The following is an 18,795-nucleotide window of genomic DNA, read 5'->3' on the forward strand; positions in this document are numbered from 1 at the left end:
AGTGCCCCTCCATCCCACGGTTGCGTCACTACTCCAAAAGTTCACGCTGCGCAGGTAACTTCACGCGACTGCTACAATACCTCCGTTGCAACCACAACTACCAGCTCTAAATCTACGTATACATCAGGCTTCACTATAATGAAGTTACTCAAGAGTCAAATCGAACAGAAAACGGGCGCGGGGTTCGTCACCCTGCTGCCTGAGGAGCCAGAGGATATGGTAAGCGCGACACAAACAGATCGCGATAGATCATACGCGTGCGACTCGCTCTAGGCTTCACCATACTGACATCGACTCCAGTGGCACGCCTATAATCTGATACAAGAACACGACCGAATACGCGCCAAGGCAGTTCGCCGAGTTTCGAAGACTTCTGAGGCCGGCTCGACATCCTCGCAGCGAATCGCTCTAGACCTCACAATCACAGTAACCTCGACCGATTTTGATATTGGTTCCGAACAACTCCATGTGTCTGGTCGCGTAGCAAAAGAGAATGAGCACGTAAAGTTAGGGCAACATCATACACTGGATTTGGAGCTAAATCGCAAATTTACCATCGAAAAAGCAGACGGTTGGGATAGTGTTGCTTTAGAACAATTGAAGGAGGCATGCGACGCGTCAAAACGAGCGGAACTATGGGCTGTTGTACTGGGAGAGGGTACCGCGAACATCTGCATGATCACCGAGCATCAGACGATATTACGACAAAAGATCGAGGTCTCAGTACCCAGAAAGAGGAGAGGTGGTGTAGACGGGCACAGCAAAGGCATGGACAGGTTCTTCTCCACGACGCTTTCGACGCTACTACGGCAAATCGATCTACCGAATGCCTCTAGCACACCTCAAGGCAAGACGCTTCCGCTTCTGCTCGCGAGTCCAGGCTTCGTAGCGTCGGCTTTTCTACAATATATCAAGGAGGAAGCAACACGGACCACCAACAAGCCGCTCATGGCCCTCATACCCACGATAATCATCGCACATTCTTCATCGGCGCATGTACACTCACTCAATGAAGTGCTCTCATCGCCAGCAATAACGAACAAGTTGTCCGATACAAAGTTCGCGCGCGAGACAGCATTAATGGACAAGTTCAACACGCTCATGCGGCAAGACGATGGCCGGGCGTGGTACGGCCCGCGCGAGGTGGAGCGCGCCGTCGCCAAAGGCGCAGTTGGGCGTGGTGGTGGAGTGCTAATGATCAACAACGCCCTGTTCCGCGCACAAGACGTGAAAGAGAGGAGACGATGGGTGAAGCTAGTCGACCAAGTGCGGGATGTGGAGGGTGGCGAAGTCAGGGTGCTCAGCTCATTACACGAGAGCGGGAAGCGGCTCGAAGGCCTCGGGAACGTTGCGGCCATCCTCACCTATCCACTAGAAGATCTAGATGAGGACGACGGAGAGGACACCGGGGGCGTTGACGGCGAAGACGGCGAAATGATAATATAGGCTGGAGGATACATGCTTCACCGAAGCTCGACTTGCGCTCCGGATATTTCGCGAATCTCTATCAGGCCACAACGGCATAATATACCCATCACGATTGCGTCCGCACATTTCGGCTCTCTGGCAAGTGATGTTCATGGTCACAAGGCGGTAAGATTAACATGGTCCCTGCACCGTCCGTGAAACCTGTTGTACGCTGACCCAGCCACCTCCCCTCTAGCGCCCTGCTTGAGTAAAAAGAGAGCAGCCTTTTTGCCGTCGTCGCCCTCTGCTACCGCTGTGGTTCGAACAGGCTGAACTTTGGTTGCCTTCAACTCACAAAATTTACCAAAAAAATGGTAGCTTCTCTTTGATTGAGCGTGTCATCCTTAGTGCAGGGGCCATGCTAATCTTCTCTGTATCGTTTCAAATTGACCAAATGCCCGAAGGCGAAGAGTTGTACATTCTATGTCATAATATACTCGTGCATTGTTGGAAAGTTGCGTTTGGCTGAGCTTGGACTTGGGACGGTGAAGTGGCGGGACATGGCTTGTGCGCGATCCGCAAAACGTGGAACGTGAGTTCAGGGGTCTCTAGGCTGCGATCAGACACGTGCAGTGACGTCGGCTGGAACTTCACAATGTTGGAGTGCATATAATTGGTGGGATGCAGTACTACAGCACACGAGTGGTTCTTGTGAGATTAGTACATGTGGTTAAGAAACTCTACCAGTATCTCGAAAATACACAACTCTCTTAGTCACAGGATTTGTCCTACGGGAACAAACTCCTGCCCAGGGGGAACCTGTCCGCCAGATGACCCCGTTCGTGAACGCCGACCGGTGCTGTAGTCGTCAGGCGGTTAGTCAGCGATGTCATTGAGCAGCATACTTCAGGTTAATGTACCCGTCGTGATGGCATCAGGGTATAATCCCCTATCATTGTGCCTACAGCCTGCTTTCACTGCCGCGGGAGCGACCTGCTTGGCGACACCGCGAAGAACAGAGACAAGCGACACGACTTGCCCGGACTGCGATACTTGGATCTGTAGTTGATTGATCAGGGCATTTTACTCTGGCTTTTGCGACAGCGACGGAGAGAGCGACCCAAATAACACGTCTGCCTGCCCCTGTCATGCTTCATGGTCGTAGACGTAATACCACCAGTGGTCACATAAATCTCACGGATCAATATTCACAAGCCGCTAGCAAAGCAACAGACGACGACACTCTGAGTATAAATTATGTAAGATGCATTTATGCTAGGATATGTATGTATCATTCCAAAAGAAGAAGGAGAAGAGAAGAAACAGAAGAAGAAGCGTCAAGCGACGAACGATATCATCATGGTCGTAACCAACAAGCAGAGAAACACCGATGCCCGACCATCCATAAAATGCAGAAACAGCAAGAGCAAAAAGGAAAAGGTATAACACGGTACCCCATCTTTCACCATCAAACACCGCCGTTGCATGCATGCCGTTACTCATCCCGATAGAACTTCTTGAAGATCAAATGCAAAAACAGATTAACGTTGACTCTAGCAACACCGTCGCCGGCAGACGCGCCCCGAGCACCTTCGCCGAAGAGATTCATAAATTGGTGGTTGTCGAATTGCGCTTGGAGGAGGCCGTCGAGAGGCACCTCGGCGAATGCACCGGGGATCATCATGGAGCCTTGGGAACCTTGGATCTCGAAGATACCTGTTTGGTTGCTGGAGATGGTAATGTCCATGCGGTCCCATTGTCGCTCGTGGTATCCAGACCAGGAGATGAGGATGCCCTTCTCGGCAAGGTTGCGGGCGGAGTATTTGAAGGAACCGAAGCGGTACTCGCGACCGCTGTTCTTGAGTTCGCGCTGGTGGTTGTATTGGCGGGTGAAGGGGAGGAGGAACTTCTTCTTGCCCTTCTTGGATTGTAGCGTTACCATGGCTTGTTCGATGTAGTCGTTGTAAGACTTGAGTTGCGACTCTAGGAAATGCGCCTTTTCGTCGAGCGCGGCCAGTGTAGTGCGTACTCCTTCCAGTTCCTTGGCGCGTTGAATACGTCTTCGGTGCTTGGTGCGGATGTCGACCGCGATGGCGTTGAGTAGGTCTTGGTAGTTGTTGGTGTGCGAGATGCGACCTGCGCGTTGGAGTTGCACCATGTTCTCCAGACAGTATTGCTTGAGTGTGGGGTAGTCGAGATCAAGTACAGAGTTGGAGCCCATATCTTGCGTGTAAGTTGAAGCTGCAGACGATCGGACCACGTTGTTCTGTTTTCGCGAACGATCCTTTCGCTGCGCGATGATCTCTTCACGGACGAGGGCGTCCCAGCGGTTCTCGTCATCGGGTGTGACCGGCTTGCACATAATTTCGGTGAGGTTGGCGCCGGTCTGGATGCGGATGATGTACAGCACATAGCGCTTGGTCTCCATGAAGAGGGATTTGATCGCAGAGTCGGGGTCTAGAAATGTCAGAAAGTGGGAACTGCGCGTGGAAGAATAACTTACCCTCTTGCTCATGGTACTTGGGGTTCAGGGTCAATGTGATTTCGCTGGAGCTGACGTGCAGGAGCTCGTTCTCATTGTTCTTGGCGCTACCGAGCTCGCGGACAATTTCGCGAAGTGGGTCGTCTTGAGAGGGGCATAAGCTCGGTAGATCTTCGATGACAAGGTTGTGAATGGCGAACACGTCTGCGAGCTTGATGTAGAGTGTTGGCTTGGTTCTTGCGAACAGATCGTTGAACTCGTCAATCTCGAACTGAGCTTCGGCGGCACGGACGTTGATCATGTTCGACCATATGTCTTGCAGGCGATCGATGGCTTCGGTGATGTAGCTGTTGAGAGGCTGTAAGTAGAGATCGTCTCCACCAAACAGCTTCCCGCAGGCGATCTGACTGAGGACCTTGGCGACAGCTCCGAGGTTCCTGTTCATCACTGGCGACAGGCCGCGATCAACCACACCCCAGTGCTGAGGTTGCAACAGAGCAGGCTGGATATAAGCCTTCCATACCCAGTGGCCGGTGATTTGTAGAAGCTGCTCTTGCGCCTCGTAGGGGAACTTCAAGCGCAGCTCTTCGAACATTTGCTGTGCGATGTACCTCACACCATACGGCATGCGGTGCAGCACCTCTTCAAACATCGTAAAGTACTGGTCGGCAACATCGCGAAGGTCTTGTAGGTTGTGAATGAAAGTACCACGTGTCTCGGGGTCCTTGAGTGCTACGTCTCGCGAGACGTTCGGGTCACGGTGACTCCTTTGGCCGGTACGGAGCTCTTCGTTGTTGATGGCTGAACGGTAGATCTGCATCGGGTCGCTCTCCAGGTCCAGGTGCTCGTTTTCAATGATATTCTCACGGATGACAGATCCGAGAATGTCTTTGAGGAATTTTCGGTCTCGCGGTGATCGGACGTAATTGGCGAACAATTTGGTCCAGAAGAAGTTACCACGAAGGTACTCATGGAGGTTCGCACAGCCCTCAATCTCCTCTTTCAGCGACCTTGTGAGTAGCTTCAACAGCCAGTACTCTTCTCTGCGCTTCTGAGCCAACCCAAACATACTCATGGTCAGCTGCTCAATGCGCTTAGTATCACCCTCCGCAAGACTTTGTTCACGAACGCGCCTGAAGAGTCTTGCCATGTACTGAGGCTGCGTCTGCAGAACAAAGAAAAGCTCCTGGTACTGCTCCAGCTTCCGGCGCGAATTCTTGTTGAGTGCTTTGAGATCGAAGGGATCCTTTGACGAGATGTCTTTGCTGCTGAGTAGGGTCCCGACGTTGCCACCAAAGTGCTTCTGGTGCTTGACAACTTCGTCAAGGGTGATCTTGTTCTTTACGAGCAACGCAATCTTGATGTCAAGTTGATCGACGTATTGCTCGGCGAGCTCGTTCTGACGCACATGCTGAACTACGGTCTTGCGCAGACGTTCAAACTCTGGCATCCGGTTAGTACGTTATGAGTATAGTGTTGAATGAGCGACTTACCAATCTCCTCATCAAAGTCGATGTCGTTGTCGTTGAGAAGATGAACAAAGTTCTTGACAGTCGACACTGGAGGGTTTGTGCCACTGGTCAAGCTCTTGTAGGCTTCACCTTGTTGACGACCACGGATGAAGCTCTGCACCTTGATGACCTTCTCCATGTTCTCCTTGTAGAACTGCTGCTTCTCTGCAAACTTCTGGCGGATCATCAAACCGCGCGCCAGGGTCTGTAGCTCGACAATCGCGTCTTCGTGCTCTTCCACTTGGCCAAGCTGCATACCGATTTGCATCCTGAGCAGCATACCACGTGCCACGGCTTGGAGATCGACGGTTTCGGGCTCTTGAGCGTTGAGCTCGCAAAGAGTCTCGTACGTCCGTTGACGTTGCATGAAGCCTCGGCAGGCTGATTGGAGGTCTAGAATGGTGGGTTCTTGCGCCTGAAGTGCCTTGAGATCAGAAAAGTGCTTCTGCCGCGAAAGGAAACCGCGAATGTGTGACTGAAGCGAAAGAACGTTGTCTTCTTGTTCGTGCAGAAGCGTAAGGATCTCGGTGATCTCTGCACGCATGGTGCCACCCCTTGCGACAGCTTGTAAATCGGTGATCTGAGGTACTTCGGCTTGAAGCGCCTCGTGGATCTGCCTGACAGAATTTCTCAAGACATTGGCGCGAACTTGAGACTGAAGACCAGACCAATTAACATTCGTGCTTACCAGCTTCTTCTGCATCGCGGCGTCCTTCTTCCTGGCAAGGAGACCTCGAGCAGTGGACTGCAACATTGTGATCATAGATTCGTGCTGACGAAGACCTTCCTGTTCAGCACGCAATGACTGGCGCACGAGCATCGCTCTTGAGACAGCTTGCAGTTGTGCGACCTCAGGTTCATTCTGTTGTAGCTCCGCCCATTCCCTGTCGACTTGCTGACGTAGAAGAGCGCCGCGAATCATAGCCTGCACATGCATAACGGAGGGTTCGGTATCGCGGGTTTGTTCGTATCGGTCGGAGACGCGTAGTCGTTCGAGCGCTCCTCGGATGGCCGCTTGGAATTGTCGTATGCCGTGTTCATGGCGCTCGATCTTCGACTTGGTATACTGAACTTGCGCTCTGGCCTTGCGCCCACGGAACAGGTTCTGCACCTTCAACACCTGGGCCTCATTGGCATGCCAGAACTGTTCTTCACCCTGAAGCCTCGACCGGACCAGGAAGCCTCTCGCTGCACCTTGTAGAGTGACTGCGAAACGGCGCATGTCCATGCGGTAGGTGGAGATTTGTCGAGCCCAGTCGCCACGGATGCGTGCCTGCAAGTCTACGATGAGGTGCTCGTGATCCCAGAGCTCTTGCATCACCATCCCGAGGCGAATTCGGACAAGAGCGCCGCGCATCTGAGCCTGAAGATCTAATATGATGTCCTCGTTTTCGCCAAGCTCGCGGTCGATGCGGTCTTCCTCAGATTCCACGGGTTCTGGCTCCGGCTCCGGTTCCGGCTCGACTTGGAAATTGGCTTGCATGCCAGAGAAGTTGGGCATACTAACACCAGACTTGTCAAGACCCTTTTGTGTAGCCTCGAGCTCGTGGTCCTCGAACTGGAGTTTACCGACTAGATTGCCAATTCGGAAGTCGACAATGCCTTTTCGGAACAGAAGCCATGAGAGTGCGTGGATGCAGTAGATGACCTTGGGCACGTTCTTCTTCTCGTAGAGATCGACCAGTTCGAATCGGAAGAGATCGGGGAGTTCGACTTCGGACAGGAACTTGAAGAAGTGCGCGTAGTTGTTGGAATGCCGGTATTGTAGCTTCGGATCGCGGAATATACGTAGCGGTTGTCCTTTGATGGCCTGAACGATCTCAGCTAGTGTGATGCCGTTTCGCAGTGCCTCCTCTAGTTCAACAACAGGCGGGAGGTCCGTCTCGATGATGTCTTCCATCCACTCCTTGGCTTCTCCAATATGACAGAGGTATTCGTAGGCCTGCAAGAACTGGCGCTGTTGGTCCATCCAGTTCCGACTTGACCAAGTGGAGGCCGTCTTTTGTTGTGTTTCTGTCCGCTGCAACCTTCTCCGTCCGTTGAGACCCACCACCTGCTGCTCCGGGGACTTGATGGCGAAGTCCTCATCGCTTCCAGCCTCGGCGAACTTGGATAGCGTTCGTAGATGTCCCGTGGATGACTTCTGGAAGCTCTTAAGTTCCGGTTGTTCCAAGTGAGTCGACAGCGGTCGGGACGAGTGATCGCGGGTGGGCGCGCGTACGGAGTCGTTTCGCGATACTGCTAGCGATAGCGGGCGCGGTTTGGCTGTCGGTGAGGTGGAGCCATCGTATGGGGCGTAGAGGTTTTCGACACTATGTGATCGCAGGTGGTTGGAGCTTCGGGTCGGGCTAGCACTCGCGGGGCGCAGGAGCTTCTCTGGCGATGGCGGATTCGAGAATGTTACTGGGCGTAGGAGCTTTTCGGGCGATGGCGGATAGACGGGCGTTGTCGGTCGCATGTACTTGTCAGGTGACGACGGGCTCTGCTTCTCGGGCGAGGGCGGGTTCGAAGGTGCCTGCTGAAGTGGTCGTAGGGCTTTTCGCATGCTCATAAACGTGTCTGAAGGGTCTGTCTCGCCCGAGCCGAAGTAGTCCTCTGTTCGCGGGCGCGAGAGGGCAGTCGCCTCACTCAGCCCGCGACGGTGCGATAGCGAGCCGAAGCCGCTGGAGGCATTGCTCGACTGTGTGCTTGACCGGCTCGGCGGGTACTGGTTCGAGTGGTTGGAGGAGCCATTGGATGCGGTCGATGTCTGGCGGAGCGGGGAGGGCGATGCTGCCGAGTGCCCTGGTCTCGAGCGTGGGGCAGTCAGGTAACTCATGGCGAGCGCGACAGTCGAGGGCGTTACTGCGACCCGGTCCTACACCGCATGCGTCGTACAGGACAAAGGAAGATGGTGATGGCGTTGGCGTTGGGGTCGGGGCTCAAGAGACCGTCATGGAGGCCCGCGATAATTACAAGAGATATGGATGCGCCTGCCGCCCAAAACAAAAATCGCGAACGAGATGAAGCGATAGTCTAAAGCCCTGCGACCAAGCGCGCACTTTTACTCTGCACGGGCGAAGAGAGGAATGGGAATCGGGAAAGGGAAATTGGGTATAGTAGATGAAAGGCAGCGGCGTTGAAACTGGAAGCGGACGTGTGTCGTCCAAGCTTTTGCGGATGTTTACTCAGGCTGCGTGGGCTTGCCGGCCTGTTGTCGCGCCAACCACCCCAAGAAACCCATCTCCAGCCGTGAAAATCATCCATCCCGACTCCCGTCACACGGACCGGGAATCCCTCAAAACAACATCCTAGTGCTGCATCATTGTTGCATCTACCGTGTTTGTTGCTGCTGAATCGCCATGTCTGGACGAGCCGACCTCTTCACTTCACCATCATGTCCTCATCCATCGACCATCCCAGAAGCCCATGTACGCGTCGCGGCCATGATGCCTGAATTGCAGGGCGACAAGGACGCCGGCGCCATCAACGGCGATAGCCCTACTACACGTCGCACGGTGAGCTATCGCGTCCTGAACCCGAACCTTAGCTTAGCGCATCCCTTGGACACGTCCAATTCTCGACTCGTCGACCTGTCAGCATAAGGGAGCTCCCAGTCGGTACCGGCGCAAGTCCAAACGTCGCGCCCACCACGTGAGTGTGCTAACACGGTAAGAATGAGATGCGCTAGATCCGATTGCTAATGGAAACGTTGTACACTTGCGAAAGCCTGGCCACTACCATCATGGTTGGTATGTCCAACATGAGCCGTATATGCGTATTTCACGCATGTGTCGAGTGCAGTACTGCCTGTACATCGGCTTCCCCTTCGGACGCGTCTTCGTCACGCTAAAAGGCGGGGTCACCTGAAGCACGAGGCTTGGCGAGCGAGCCCACAGAAATTCTTTCCGCGCCGCCAGTTTCTTCCAACTTTTTTCTTCTTGGGAAAGCCCTCAACTTTCCCCGGCCAGAGTCTTTTGCTGAGAACGACGGCCTGTTTCCTTCCGTGATACCCCTCTTACCCTTCTCAAGTCCCTGAGAAGTTTCTTTTTCTACCCATCATGCCCATCTCCAACGGTGACGCCATGACCAACACGGCCGCCGACGCCTTGGACTACACCAAGGCTCTTGAGATCCTCAAGAACGAGTACCCCGAGCACGATGGCATCGACATCAAGACGCTCATCGACTCCAAGAAGAACGGTGGTCTCACATACAATGACTTCCTCATGCTTCCCGGCTACATTGGCTTCCCTGCCGCCGAGGTCGCCCTCGACACCCCAATCACGAAGCGCATTTCGCTCAAGACGCCCTTTGTCTCCTCGCCCATGGACACTGTCACCGAGCACAACATGGCGATCCACATCGCCCTCCTTGGAGGTCTCGGTGTGATCCACCACAACTGCTCTCAGGACGACCAGGCCGAGATGGTCCGCAAGGTGAAGCGCTTCGAGAACGGTTTCATCCTCGACCCTGTCGTCATCTCTCCCAGCACCACAGTCGGAGAGGCCAAGGCACTGAAGGAGAGGTGGGGCTTCGGTGGTTTCCCAGTCACTGGTAAGTCAGACTCTTCACTCTTATCCCGGTTTTTGCTTTATGATGATTACCTTTTCAATTTAACTTTCGTTCATCCGCAACGATTCCGTCGTACTGTGGAGAAAATGTATCTGAAATCCTTCACCAACGCTACACTTTGTCAACATTGTTGAAATGCAATCGCTGACAGTTGACTATAGAGAACGGCACCCTCCGCTCCAAGCTCGTCGGTATTATTACCCCCCGAGACATCCAGTTCCACGACAAGCTGGACGACCCGGTCACCGCAGTCATGTCCACGGACCTCGTAACCGCCCGCCACGGCGTTGAGCTCAAGGAGGCCAACGACATCCTAAACAAATCCAAGAAGGGCAAGCTTCCCATCGTGGACGAGAGCTTCAACCTGATTGCGCTCCTGTCTCGCTCTGACTTGATGAAGAACCTCAACTTCCCGCTTGCGTCCAAGCTACCGCACTCCAAGCAGCTGATCGCCGCGGCTGCCATCGGCACCCGACCAGAGGACAAGATCCGTCTGCAGAAGCTCGTCGATGCCGGTCTCGACATCGTCATCCTCGACAGCAGTCAGGGAAACAGCATGTACCAGATTGAGATGATCAAGTACATCAAGGAGAAGTACTCTCAGCTCGACGTGATTGGTGGAAACGTCGTCACTCGTGAGCAGGCTGCTGGGCTCATCGCCGCTGGTGTTGATGGTCTCCGTATCGGTATGGGTAGCGGAAGTGCTTGCATTACACAGGAGGTCATGGCTGTCGGAAGACCACAAGCCACCTCGGTGTACAACGTCACTTCATTCGCATCGCGCTTTGGCGTGCCATGCATTGCGGATGGTGGTATTCAGAACGTAGGACACATTGTTAAGGGTCTTGCCATGGGCGCCTCGGCTGTCATGATGGGAGGTCTTCTTGCCGGTACCACTGAGTCTCCCGGCGAGTACTTTGTCAGCCGCGACGGTCAGCTCGTCAAGGCCTACCGTGGTATGGGCAGTATCGCCGCCATGGAGGACAAGAAGGCTGGTGCTGGCGCCGCCGACTCCAAGGCCAGCAACGCTGGTACTGCTCGCTACTTTTCTGAGGGTGATCGCGTTCTGGTTGCGCAAGGTGTATCTGGATCCGTTCAGGACCGTGGCTCCATCACCAAGTTCGTGCCCTACCTCATGGCTGGTGTCCAGCACTCGCTGCAAGATATCGGCATCAAGAGCCTTACCGAGCTTCACGAGGGTGTTGCCAACGGCACCGTCAGGTTCGAGTTGCGCACTGCTAGCGCACAGGCTGAGGGTAACGTGCACGGTCTGCACAGCTTCGACAAGAAGCTCTACTCATAGACGATTGAAGATGATATACGGAATGCATTGGGAGGGCGTTAGTGGGTGGTTGGCTCGGTTGCTAGGTTCCCTCATTAGACATGCGATACGAAGACGATTTATGTTCTCATTATGGAGCAATGGATAGGCCAAAAGCAATGATACCACGAACTATGTTCATTTACGATCAAACCTAAGAAAATATCTACTGTAGAGTGATGCGAAGCGCTGCCGGAGTTCTGACGGTGGGTCGACTCTCGGGCACCCTGTCACTGCTGAAGCTACTTTCTAACCTCGGCACCTCCCCGCGCGTCAACACCAACCACATGCAAGCCATCATGACGCGCCGACCGCCATTGTCGGCTCCTTTTGTGGCCGGATATGCCAAAGCTGAGTTTCACTGCTCTTCTCCTGGCTGAAGGTAGATCAACTGCGTTACGCTCTTTCCACTCTGCACGCCCCGTCGCCGCAAGCTCAGCATTCTCGACACTGCAGGCGAAGCTCGCTGAGGGATCCTCGACGTCACTACGAACTGCTTCCTATTTTAAATTTACATCACAGTCCAAGGCCGGCTTCCAAAAGCGCAACATGTCTACGCCCGCAGACCATAAACCGTCGAAGCAGGCGTCGAAGACACCACAGGTTCCACGGCCCAGCTCGAGGTATGCGATCATCACGATGTCCATCACGATGGATCGCTGACACGTCTAGCGTTCTGCTCATCTCCCCCACGAACCAGGTCTTGCTCCTCCACCGCGTATCGAAAGCCTCTAGTTTCGCGTCCGCTCATGTCTTCCCCGGCGGCGCCCTCTCCAAAACCCACGACGGCGGGATACCCGACGTAGACCACCCAGGAAGGCATCAAGATGGGCCCGCATATCGCATGGCAGCCATACGGGAGACCTTTGAAGAATGCGGCATCTTACTCGCCAAGAGCAACAAGACGGGTAAGCTATTCACCGAGATAAGCGATGAAGAACGAGAACAAGGCCGAAGAGATGTACACAGTGGAAAAGTCAAGTTTGGAGACCTGTTACAGAAATGGGGTGCACTTCCCGATACCGAAGCTCTGATTCCGTTTACCCGCTGGGTAACACCCCCAAACGTGCCTAAACGCTTCACCACGCAAATGTACATCTACTTTCTCCCCCTTGGCTCCGTATCGCCAACGAAACACGCCGCACCAAAAGGGACGCCGCCGTCTGCGGGACTGGAAGAAGAGGACGAGATCGTCATACCCAAGCCTACACACGATGGCGGTATCGAGCACACTGCCGCCCGCTTCCTTCCACCCAACAAATGGATTGACCTGGCGCGGCAGAACAGGATCATCCTCTTCCCGCCACAGTTCTTGCTCACTTTGCTGTTGGCGCCGTACTTAGCTTCGAGTGTCACATCGCCCTCTTCGCCCACACCTAGTCTATCGGAGCTACAACTCGAACGCGAGAAATGTCTTGACTTCCTGCGTAAGCCGCGCATGTATGATGGGAAGCCCGAGGTGTCTTTTGCTGAAGCGTGTATATCTCCACTTGTTCTGGGCAAAGGCGAGTATGGGCAGACTGGGCAGGACGGGGTCGGTGGTGTGGATAAGAACACAGCTGTCTTGGTATTGGATCGGCCGGGGAAAGAGGTTGAAAGCCAGGGACAAGGGAGAGCGGGACTCAAGGAGTGGGTTGTCACGACGAAGTTTAAGAAAGAAGGGCCTCGGGATGTGGATGTTAGGAGAAGGGAGGAGGTGCTGGGGAACAAGATACAAGGGAAGCTATAGATGTATTGGCTACATCACAGGAAGTCTCGCTAGTTCCCAGGTTCCTCGTGAATTCCAGGGCATTGAGCTATCTTGGTATTCTATATGTGCCTTCCTCGATATCCAGCTACGAAGTTTGCAGTACAGTGTATTACGTGCATACAACAAATCACACCTATTCAGTCTTCATTTTGGAATCTCCAAACGTAGCGGAACGTCGCTAGCACCTCATACAAGGGAAAACTGAACACCCTAGAGCCTACGTTGACGTTGGGCCGCCTACTTTGCATCTTTTCATCTTGATGTAGGCTCCAGGGTGTTCGGTTTTTCCCTTGTATGAGGTGCTAGCATGAAATAAAAGCACATCGGAATTCCCGGCGCGTGATTAACGATATCGGAGGAACCCCAACTTGTGATTATCCCATCCGGCCAATCTCGGCTATGCAACCAAACGCGAATACCGAAAAGTCGCATCATCGACGTCGCCATCAACCTCCAGGGCTAGATCTACTCCACCCAGCACACTAAACCCCACATTCGTCATTATTAATGCCTGGTCCACATATTCGCGTTTCTGATGTCGGACGACGGACGGTGGAAGGTTCAGGATCATGTTGTTTGGATATAAAGATGCTTGAGAGCCCCGCCTCGTTTTGGGGGGGTATATTCACCTACTTGACTTGGCATACATTACTTGACGACACATTATACCATTTTCATATTTACGCTATACTTTTGCATTTTGAAGAGGAAGAAGACAAGAAAGAGCTATCAAAATGAAGGAAGCCCAAGTAGCAAAAGACCTTTCGGTCACCATCAAGGATGTCGCCGTCCCCGAGCCACAGGCCAACCAGGTCGTCATCAAAGTCGTCTATTCGGGCAGTAACCCCAAAGACTGGTATGTTTATGCTACATGCATAATGCGATGTCCACGTGACGTCTCTTCCGCTTCAATATGTCTTCTCTAAAACGATCACCGACTAAAACATCTTGCAGGAAGATTCCCGCCTACGACATGAAACCCAACTTCAACACCGGCGACGACATCGCCGGCTACGTCCACAGCGTTGGTGCCAATGTCTACGAGTTCGCGCCTGGAGACCGCGTCGCTTCTTTCCACGAGATGATGACACCAGGTGGTTCTTTCGCCGAGTACGCAGTAGGCTGGGCCCACACCACCTTCCACATCCCATCTTCCGTGTCCTTCGAGCAAGCAGCTACACTACCGCTCGCTGCCATGACAGCAGCCATCGGATTGCACCAACGTATGGGTTTGCCTGACCCATGGACACCGGCGCAGGAACCTACGCCGCTTGTTGTGTATGGTGGTGCGAGTGCGGTGGGTGCTTATGCTATTAAGTTGGCGCAGCGCGCAAACATCCACCCCATCATCGCTGTTGCTGGTAGAGGAGAGAAGTTCGTCGAGGGACTTATCGACCGCTCAAAGGGTGACACGATTGTTGATTACCGAAAGGGCGATGACGCGGTCGTCAAGGGCATCAAGGACGCGCTCAAGGGGCAAAAATTGCATTATGCGTATGATGCCGTCTCCGAGCACAATTCCTACACGAATATTGTGCAGGTGTTAGAGCCCACGGGGAAGATCACGCTGGTTCTACCAGGTAAGACGTATGAAGGTATTCCCGAGACTGTGCAGCAGAGTCAGACGATGGTAGGCTCGGCGCACAAGGAGGATGCGGATTACGCGTTCATCATGTTCCGGTACATGGCGAGGGGATTGGCGGAAGGCTGGTTCAAGCCGCATCCCCACGAAGTTATTCCTGGCGGTCTGCAGGGAGTAGAGACTGGTATGAAGAATTTGAGGGATGGCAAGGCGAGTGGAGTCAAGTATGTGTTCAAGATTGGAGACGAGAAGGAGAAGTTGTAAGGATGGTAATCTAGTAGCGGTGCAATGGACTCCGGGAGATGGTGGATGTCATCATTCATCTGACACAGTCGAGCACAAAAGACGATCGTGAAACGTTGAAATGATGCTAGAAACAGGAAAACTACGCAATACTCGAGACACGCATACAAGTACATCCCAATGCAATCGCAATTCAATACGCCCCGGCAACTGCCATAGGCAGGGAGATTACCCAAACACCGACCCAAGCCTTCGTAAATGCTTCTAGATGAGGATTTCCACGGTTTTGAGAATGAGACAGATGCACAAGAGAATAACCTGGCGCCAGAGGGCCGCCAGATCAAAACGAACAGAATGTAACTAGTGAGCAACGAAAAGCGGAAAAGTCGTTAAAAGCCCCAGTGGTGGCGTCTCCAACACCATAGTGCCCCTATTAGCAAGAGGTACATCAACGCCAGATACTCTTAGAATTAGGCATGAGGCTACCTCTGGACGAAGAACCACTAGTAATCCGTACAGGCGCTCGTGCATTCAAGCTGGGTGGTGCTTCCCGTGGTCGATCGTCACCGACGTTCGCCAGGGTAGTGCGCCTTACAGCGCTTTTCATTATGGGCGTAACCCGTGGGCTGAGTACGCTGTTCTTCCAGTCAGCCTCGTGGACGGACTTGACCATGCGACGTGCTGCACCCGCGGAGAGAAGGGAGTTCTCATTGGGCGGGCTACCAATAGTCGCTGCTGTCGGACTACGACGACGATGCGCTCGGTTCACAGGTACAGATCCTCCGTTTGTGGAAGAACGACGCTTGATTGCGTGCCCGATTTGTCGCGCGTCTGATGGCGTCCATTTCTCTCCTTCTGAACTGGAGTGGCCACTATCTCCTTCTGGTGCAGGGCCCGACGAGGCGTTCTCCACATTGCTTAAGGATGAAGTGCGAGGGTTGTTGTAGATCTCGCGGAGAGGCGATGCATTGTCAGAGTCCGAGGCATATGCGTTGTTGCTACGAGATGTAGGAGATCCATCCGCACGCTTTGACAGCGCGCCGACTGCGAAGCGCGATGAGCCCTTCAGATCCACAGAGGCCTTTGGTGGTGTGGGTATAGGCGAAGAGCCACCGCTTCCGTCGTATGTTGGTATGGGGATGCCTGTCGAGTAAGTTGGTGCTGGCACTGGGGTTGAAGAATGTGTTGGCGTTCCTGCTAGGTGTTCGGGTGTTTTCTGAAATTCCGCAAGGGTACCATTTTCAGTGTCATCTCTCCACCGCACTCCGCGTTTGGTCTTTGATGGAGACTTTTTCTTCTTCATTGGCGAGAACTGGACACCCTTCTTGGCACCTGCCATCAACTTTCGGCGTGGTGATGATTTCATGGGGGATGAGGTGAGATGCGGCGCGTCCGCTAGTGTTGGCAAAGCGATTGGTCGCATGGGAGACGGCTCCATGATATTCACTGGCTTCCTCCTTTTTGGTGTGCCTCTGTGGCTTGGCTCGAAGAACTCAGTGACTGGTAGGCCACCGTCTGGCCGAATAACCTGTGAAGTCGCGTTTGTACAAGAATTCATAATCTTCGTAAGCAGCTTCCTCGCAGCTTCGACAGCCTGTGCTTCATCCATTTGGGTGATTTGGCTCAAGATTGTAACAGTCTCGATGTGCGCCTGTACCAACACCTGAACAATGGCAGCATCACCGCCTTTTTCCATGTCTAGCAGAGCATTGAGTTGTTCGCGATCTGCGTTCGCTTTGAGCAGCTCGTACTCTCTTGTCAGGTTGGCAGCATCATGGCCGTCAGCATTGCCGTCCACCTCCGCCAGACCCTTGAGTCCAACATGCAGCGCCGTATCCATTTTGCTCGTCCAGACGGTACGCTCCAATCGCCGATGGCAATGTTGTCGCGTTTGTTCGAGTTCTGCCGAAATTCCGACTGCGGTGTCTCTCATTGCTGTGACTTGGGTGGGCATCTCCTCGTTTTCGCGCACATCTTTTACGTTGTCGAATGCTGCGATCCATGCCGAAATCATCGAGATGCGCTTCTCAGCCAACTTCAAGGTTTTTGACATATTCAGCCGTTCTCGGCGCTCAGGCTCAGAGTCCGCATAAGCCTGGCGCAAGCGTACGACCGCATCTCGCAGGATACTATCCTTCTTTTCGCTCTGCTTCTGGAACTTGACGAAAGCGCTTCCTTCGAAATCCTTCTGCTTCTTCATCAACTCCTCAATCAAGTGTCTCTGCTCATCGATCTTAACAAGGTAGTCCTTTACGTGGCGGTTGACATTGTATACGTTCTTGGTGACCTTGGTCTGGATGTTCTTCGCGCGGTTGGCGTATCGAAGGGTGTTCTGCGTCTCATCGAAATGCGCGCTTGACGGACTAACACAGACTATCATGACAGTTTTACAGTTTCCACCGAGAGAGAACTTGAGCAATCGCGTGAGTTTCGAGTTGCGGTATGGGATGTGGTTCCGCTTTCGGGGATCACACAGGGCGTTGATACAGCTTCCCAGCGCGAGCAGGGATTTGTTGATGTTGGCACCCTCCGTCAGACGCTCTCCACGGTTCTTCGTAGCACTCGCGCGCTCACTACCTGCCAAGTCGATGATGCTGAGGGTAGCCATCGTGTGGGGTTCGTTGACCGAGGCATTGCGGTCTTTGGAGGAGACGTTGATTTGGAGTACGGCGTGGGATCGGGAAGAGGTAGCGTTCGCTTCGGTAGGTGACATGGTTCGGTATTCGTTGCCGCGGACAATGATGTCCATGACTTCTTGGACCTGCGGTTGTTAGACGCTTGTCGTGCAGTATGTCCCTCCTACTTACGCTCTGTGGTCGGTGGCTAGAGAGACCAGCGACAGATACAGCCTGGTTAGCATCCTCGCGGAGCATCAGGGGCTGTTTACTGCCACCCTCCACCAGCAAGTCACGAATGGTTTCGTTGTAGATTTCCAGGTAAGAGAGGGTGATCTCCGTGACCTTTTCATCTTGGATGTCCTGAATCTTCTCAAACAGTTCTTGCATGGTCAGAAAGATAATGCCTGGCTGCTGCGATGTTCCACTGTTGGAATGTTAGTCCTCCTGCGAGTAACTAGCGGTGTACGTCAACATACGTGATAGTATGCGTCTTTCCACAACCTGTGGCGCCATAGGCAAAAACAGTCGCATTGTATCCATCCAGCACACTGTCCAGCAGGGGCTTCGTCGTGGCTTCGTATACATCGCCCTGGGAGGTAGTGTCGTCAAAGACGCGGTCGAATGCGAATGTCTGGTCCTTTGATCGTTTGCCCTGGGGTCCTATTGTTGATCGCCCAAACCGCTGAACGGCGTTGTCTTCTGGAGGGTCGAAGATTCTGGTACAGGTCAGCTCTCACGACTTGAAATGATACGTGACGTTCCATACAGGCACTTCTCGTCCATGACCTTGATGACAGGCCGGATGCCCTTGTGGAGCTTCGGCGCTGGCAAGCCCGCCAGCGAACCGTCTCCGAGGAACAGCGTTTGGTCATCGTTCCTCGTGACCTGGGCTGCCTCTCGGATGGTAAAAGGGCGGACTCGTACGGTGACGGAGATGGAAGACGCGCCCGCGGCGGCCATGACTGCGCCCAAGAAATGAAAAAAAGTAGGTCAATCGCACTGCGCAGCCTCCTTTGAAAGCGTGGGGAACAGCCGCGAGCGAGGGTTTGGTGTTGCGGGCTGGAGTGCTCAATGACGATGTTCCAGCCGGAACTTCTGTTATGGGACGCACGGCCGCTGGTAAACAGACAGGGATCTAAATGCGGCAACCACGACCCTGCCGCCAAGAATGCCCTCTTATCCCCACAATTTCCGACGTGGCTGCGACACCACACGCCACATCACCTCTGTCCTGCCAACGGGCGCACCCGACTGTCTTGCTACCATGAATGCGAGCTTTGCCGACTGTGCGATCCCAGAATAATACCACCATTATCCTCATTGTTTG

The 18,795-nt window shown here is 53.6% G+C and overlaps 6 protein-coding genes across 6 annotated transcripts; 4 read left to right on the forward strand and 2 right to left on the reverse strand.

The window, feature by feature from the left end:
• Positions 1–33: 33 nt before the first annotated feature.
• Positions 34–1,670, forward strand: BKA58DRAFT_20958 (translation release factor eRF1). The gene is made up of 2 exons (XM_046166021.1): positions 34–219; positions 301–1,670. Exons 1-2 carry the CDS (start codon positions 139–141, stop codon positions 1,444–1,446), a joined length of 1,227 nt encoding a protein of 408 aa, XP_046031414.1. The 5' UTR covers positions 34–138; the 3' UTR covers positions 1,447–1,670.
• A 979-nt stretch (positions 1,671–2,649) lies between these two features.
• Positions 2,650–8,507, reverse strand: BKA58DRAFT_416488 (uncharacterized protein). The gene is made up of 3 exons (XM_046172593.1): positions 5,383–8,507; positions 3,911–5,332; positions 2,650–3,864 (listed from the first exon to the last, which is right to left on the reverse strand). Exons 1-3 carry the CDS (start codon positions 8,216–8,218, stop codon positions 2,903–2,905), a joined length of 5,220 nt encoding a protein of 1,739 aa, XP_046031415.1. The 5' UTR covers positions 8,219–8,507; the 3' UTR covers positions 2,650–2,902.
• Positions 8,508–9,212: 705 nt separating this feature from the next.
• BKA58DRAFT_20983 (IMP dehydrogenase/GMP reductase) lies at positions 9,213–11,431 on the forward strand. Its single transcript, XM_046166025.1, has 2 exons — positions 9,213–9,936; positions 10,116–11,431. Exons 1-2 carry the CDS (start codon positions 9,441–9,443, stop codon positions 11,255–11,257), a joined length of 1,638 nt encoding a protein of 545 aa, XP_046031416.1. The 5' UTR covers positions 9,213–9,440; the 3' UTR covers positions 11,258–11,431.
• Positions 11,432–11,824: 393 nt separating this feature from the next.
• Positions 11,825–13,004, forward strand: BKA58DRAFT_305404 (uncharacterized protein; the record flags this gene model as incomplete). The annotated part of the gene is made up of 2 exons (XM_046167062.1): positions 11,825–11,898; positions 11,948–13,004. The coding sequence occupies 2 exons, from the start codon at positions 11,825–11,827 to the stop codon at positions 13,002–13,004; spliced, it is 1,131 nt and encodes a 376-aa protein (XP_046031417.1).
• A 465-nt stretch (positions 13,005–13,469) lies between these two features.
• Positions 13,470–15,085, forward strand: BKA58DRAFT_20998 (chaperonin 10-like protein). The gene is made up of 2 exons (XM_046166026.1): positions 13,470–13,881; positions 13,980–15,085. The coding sequence occupies exons 1-2, from the start codon at positions 13,760–13,762 to the stop codon at positions 14,869–14,871; spliced, it is 1,014 nt and encodes a 337-aa protein (XP_046031418.1). The 5' UTR covers positions 13,470–13,759; the 3' UTR covers positions 14,872–15,085.
• Positions 15,085–18,528, reverse strand: BKA58DRAFT_21001 (P-loop containing nucleoside triphosphate hydrolase protein). Its single transcript, XM_046166027.1, has 4 exons — positions 18,235–18,528; positions 17,945–18,184; positions 17,658–17,892; positions 15,085–17,611 (listed from the first exon to the last, which is right to left on the reverse strand). The coding sequence occupies exons 1-4, from the start codon at positions 18,426–18,428 to the stop codon at positions 15,299–15,301; spliced, it is 2,982 nt and encodes a 993-aa protein (XP_046031419.1). The 5' UTR covers positions 18,429–18,528; the 3' UTR covers positions 15,085–15,298.
• Between the last annotated feature and the right edge of the window lie 267 nt (positions 18,529–18,795).

This window comes from Alternaria rosae, assembly GCF_020736505.1.
Source record: "Alternaria rosae strain MPI-PUGE-AT-0040 chromosome Unknown BKA58scaffold_1, whole genome shotgun sequence".
Lineage (NCBI taxonomy): Eukaryota > Fungi > Ascomycota > Dothideomycetes > Pleosporales > Pleosporaceae > Alternaria > Alternaria rosae.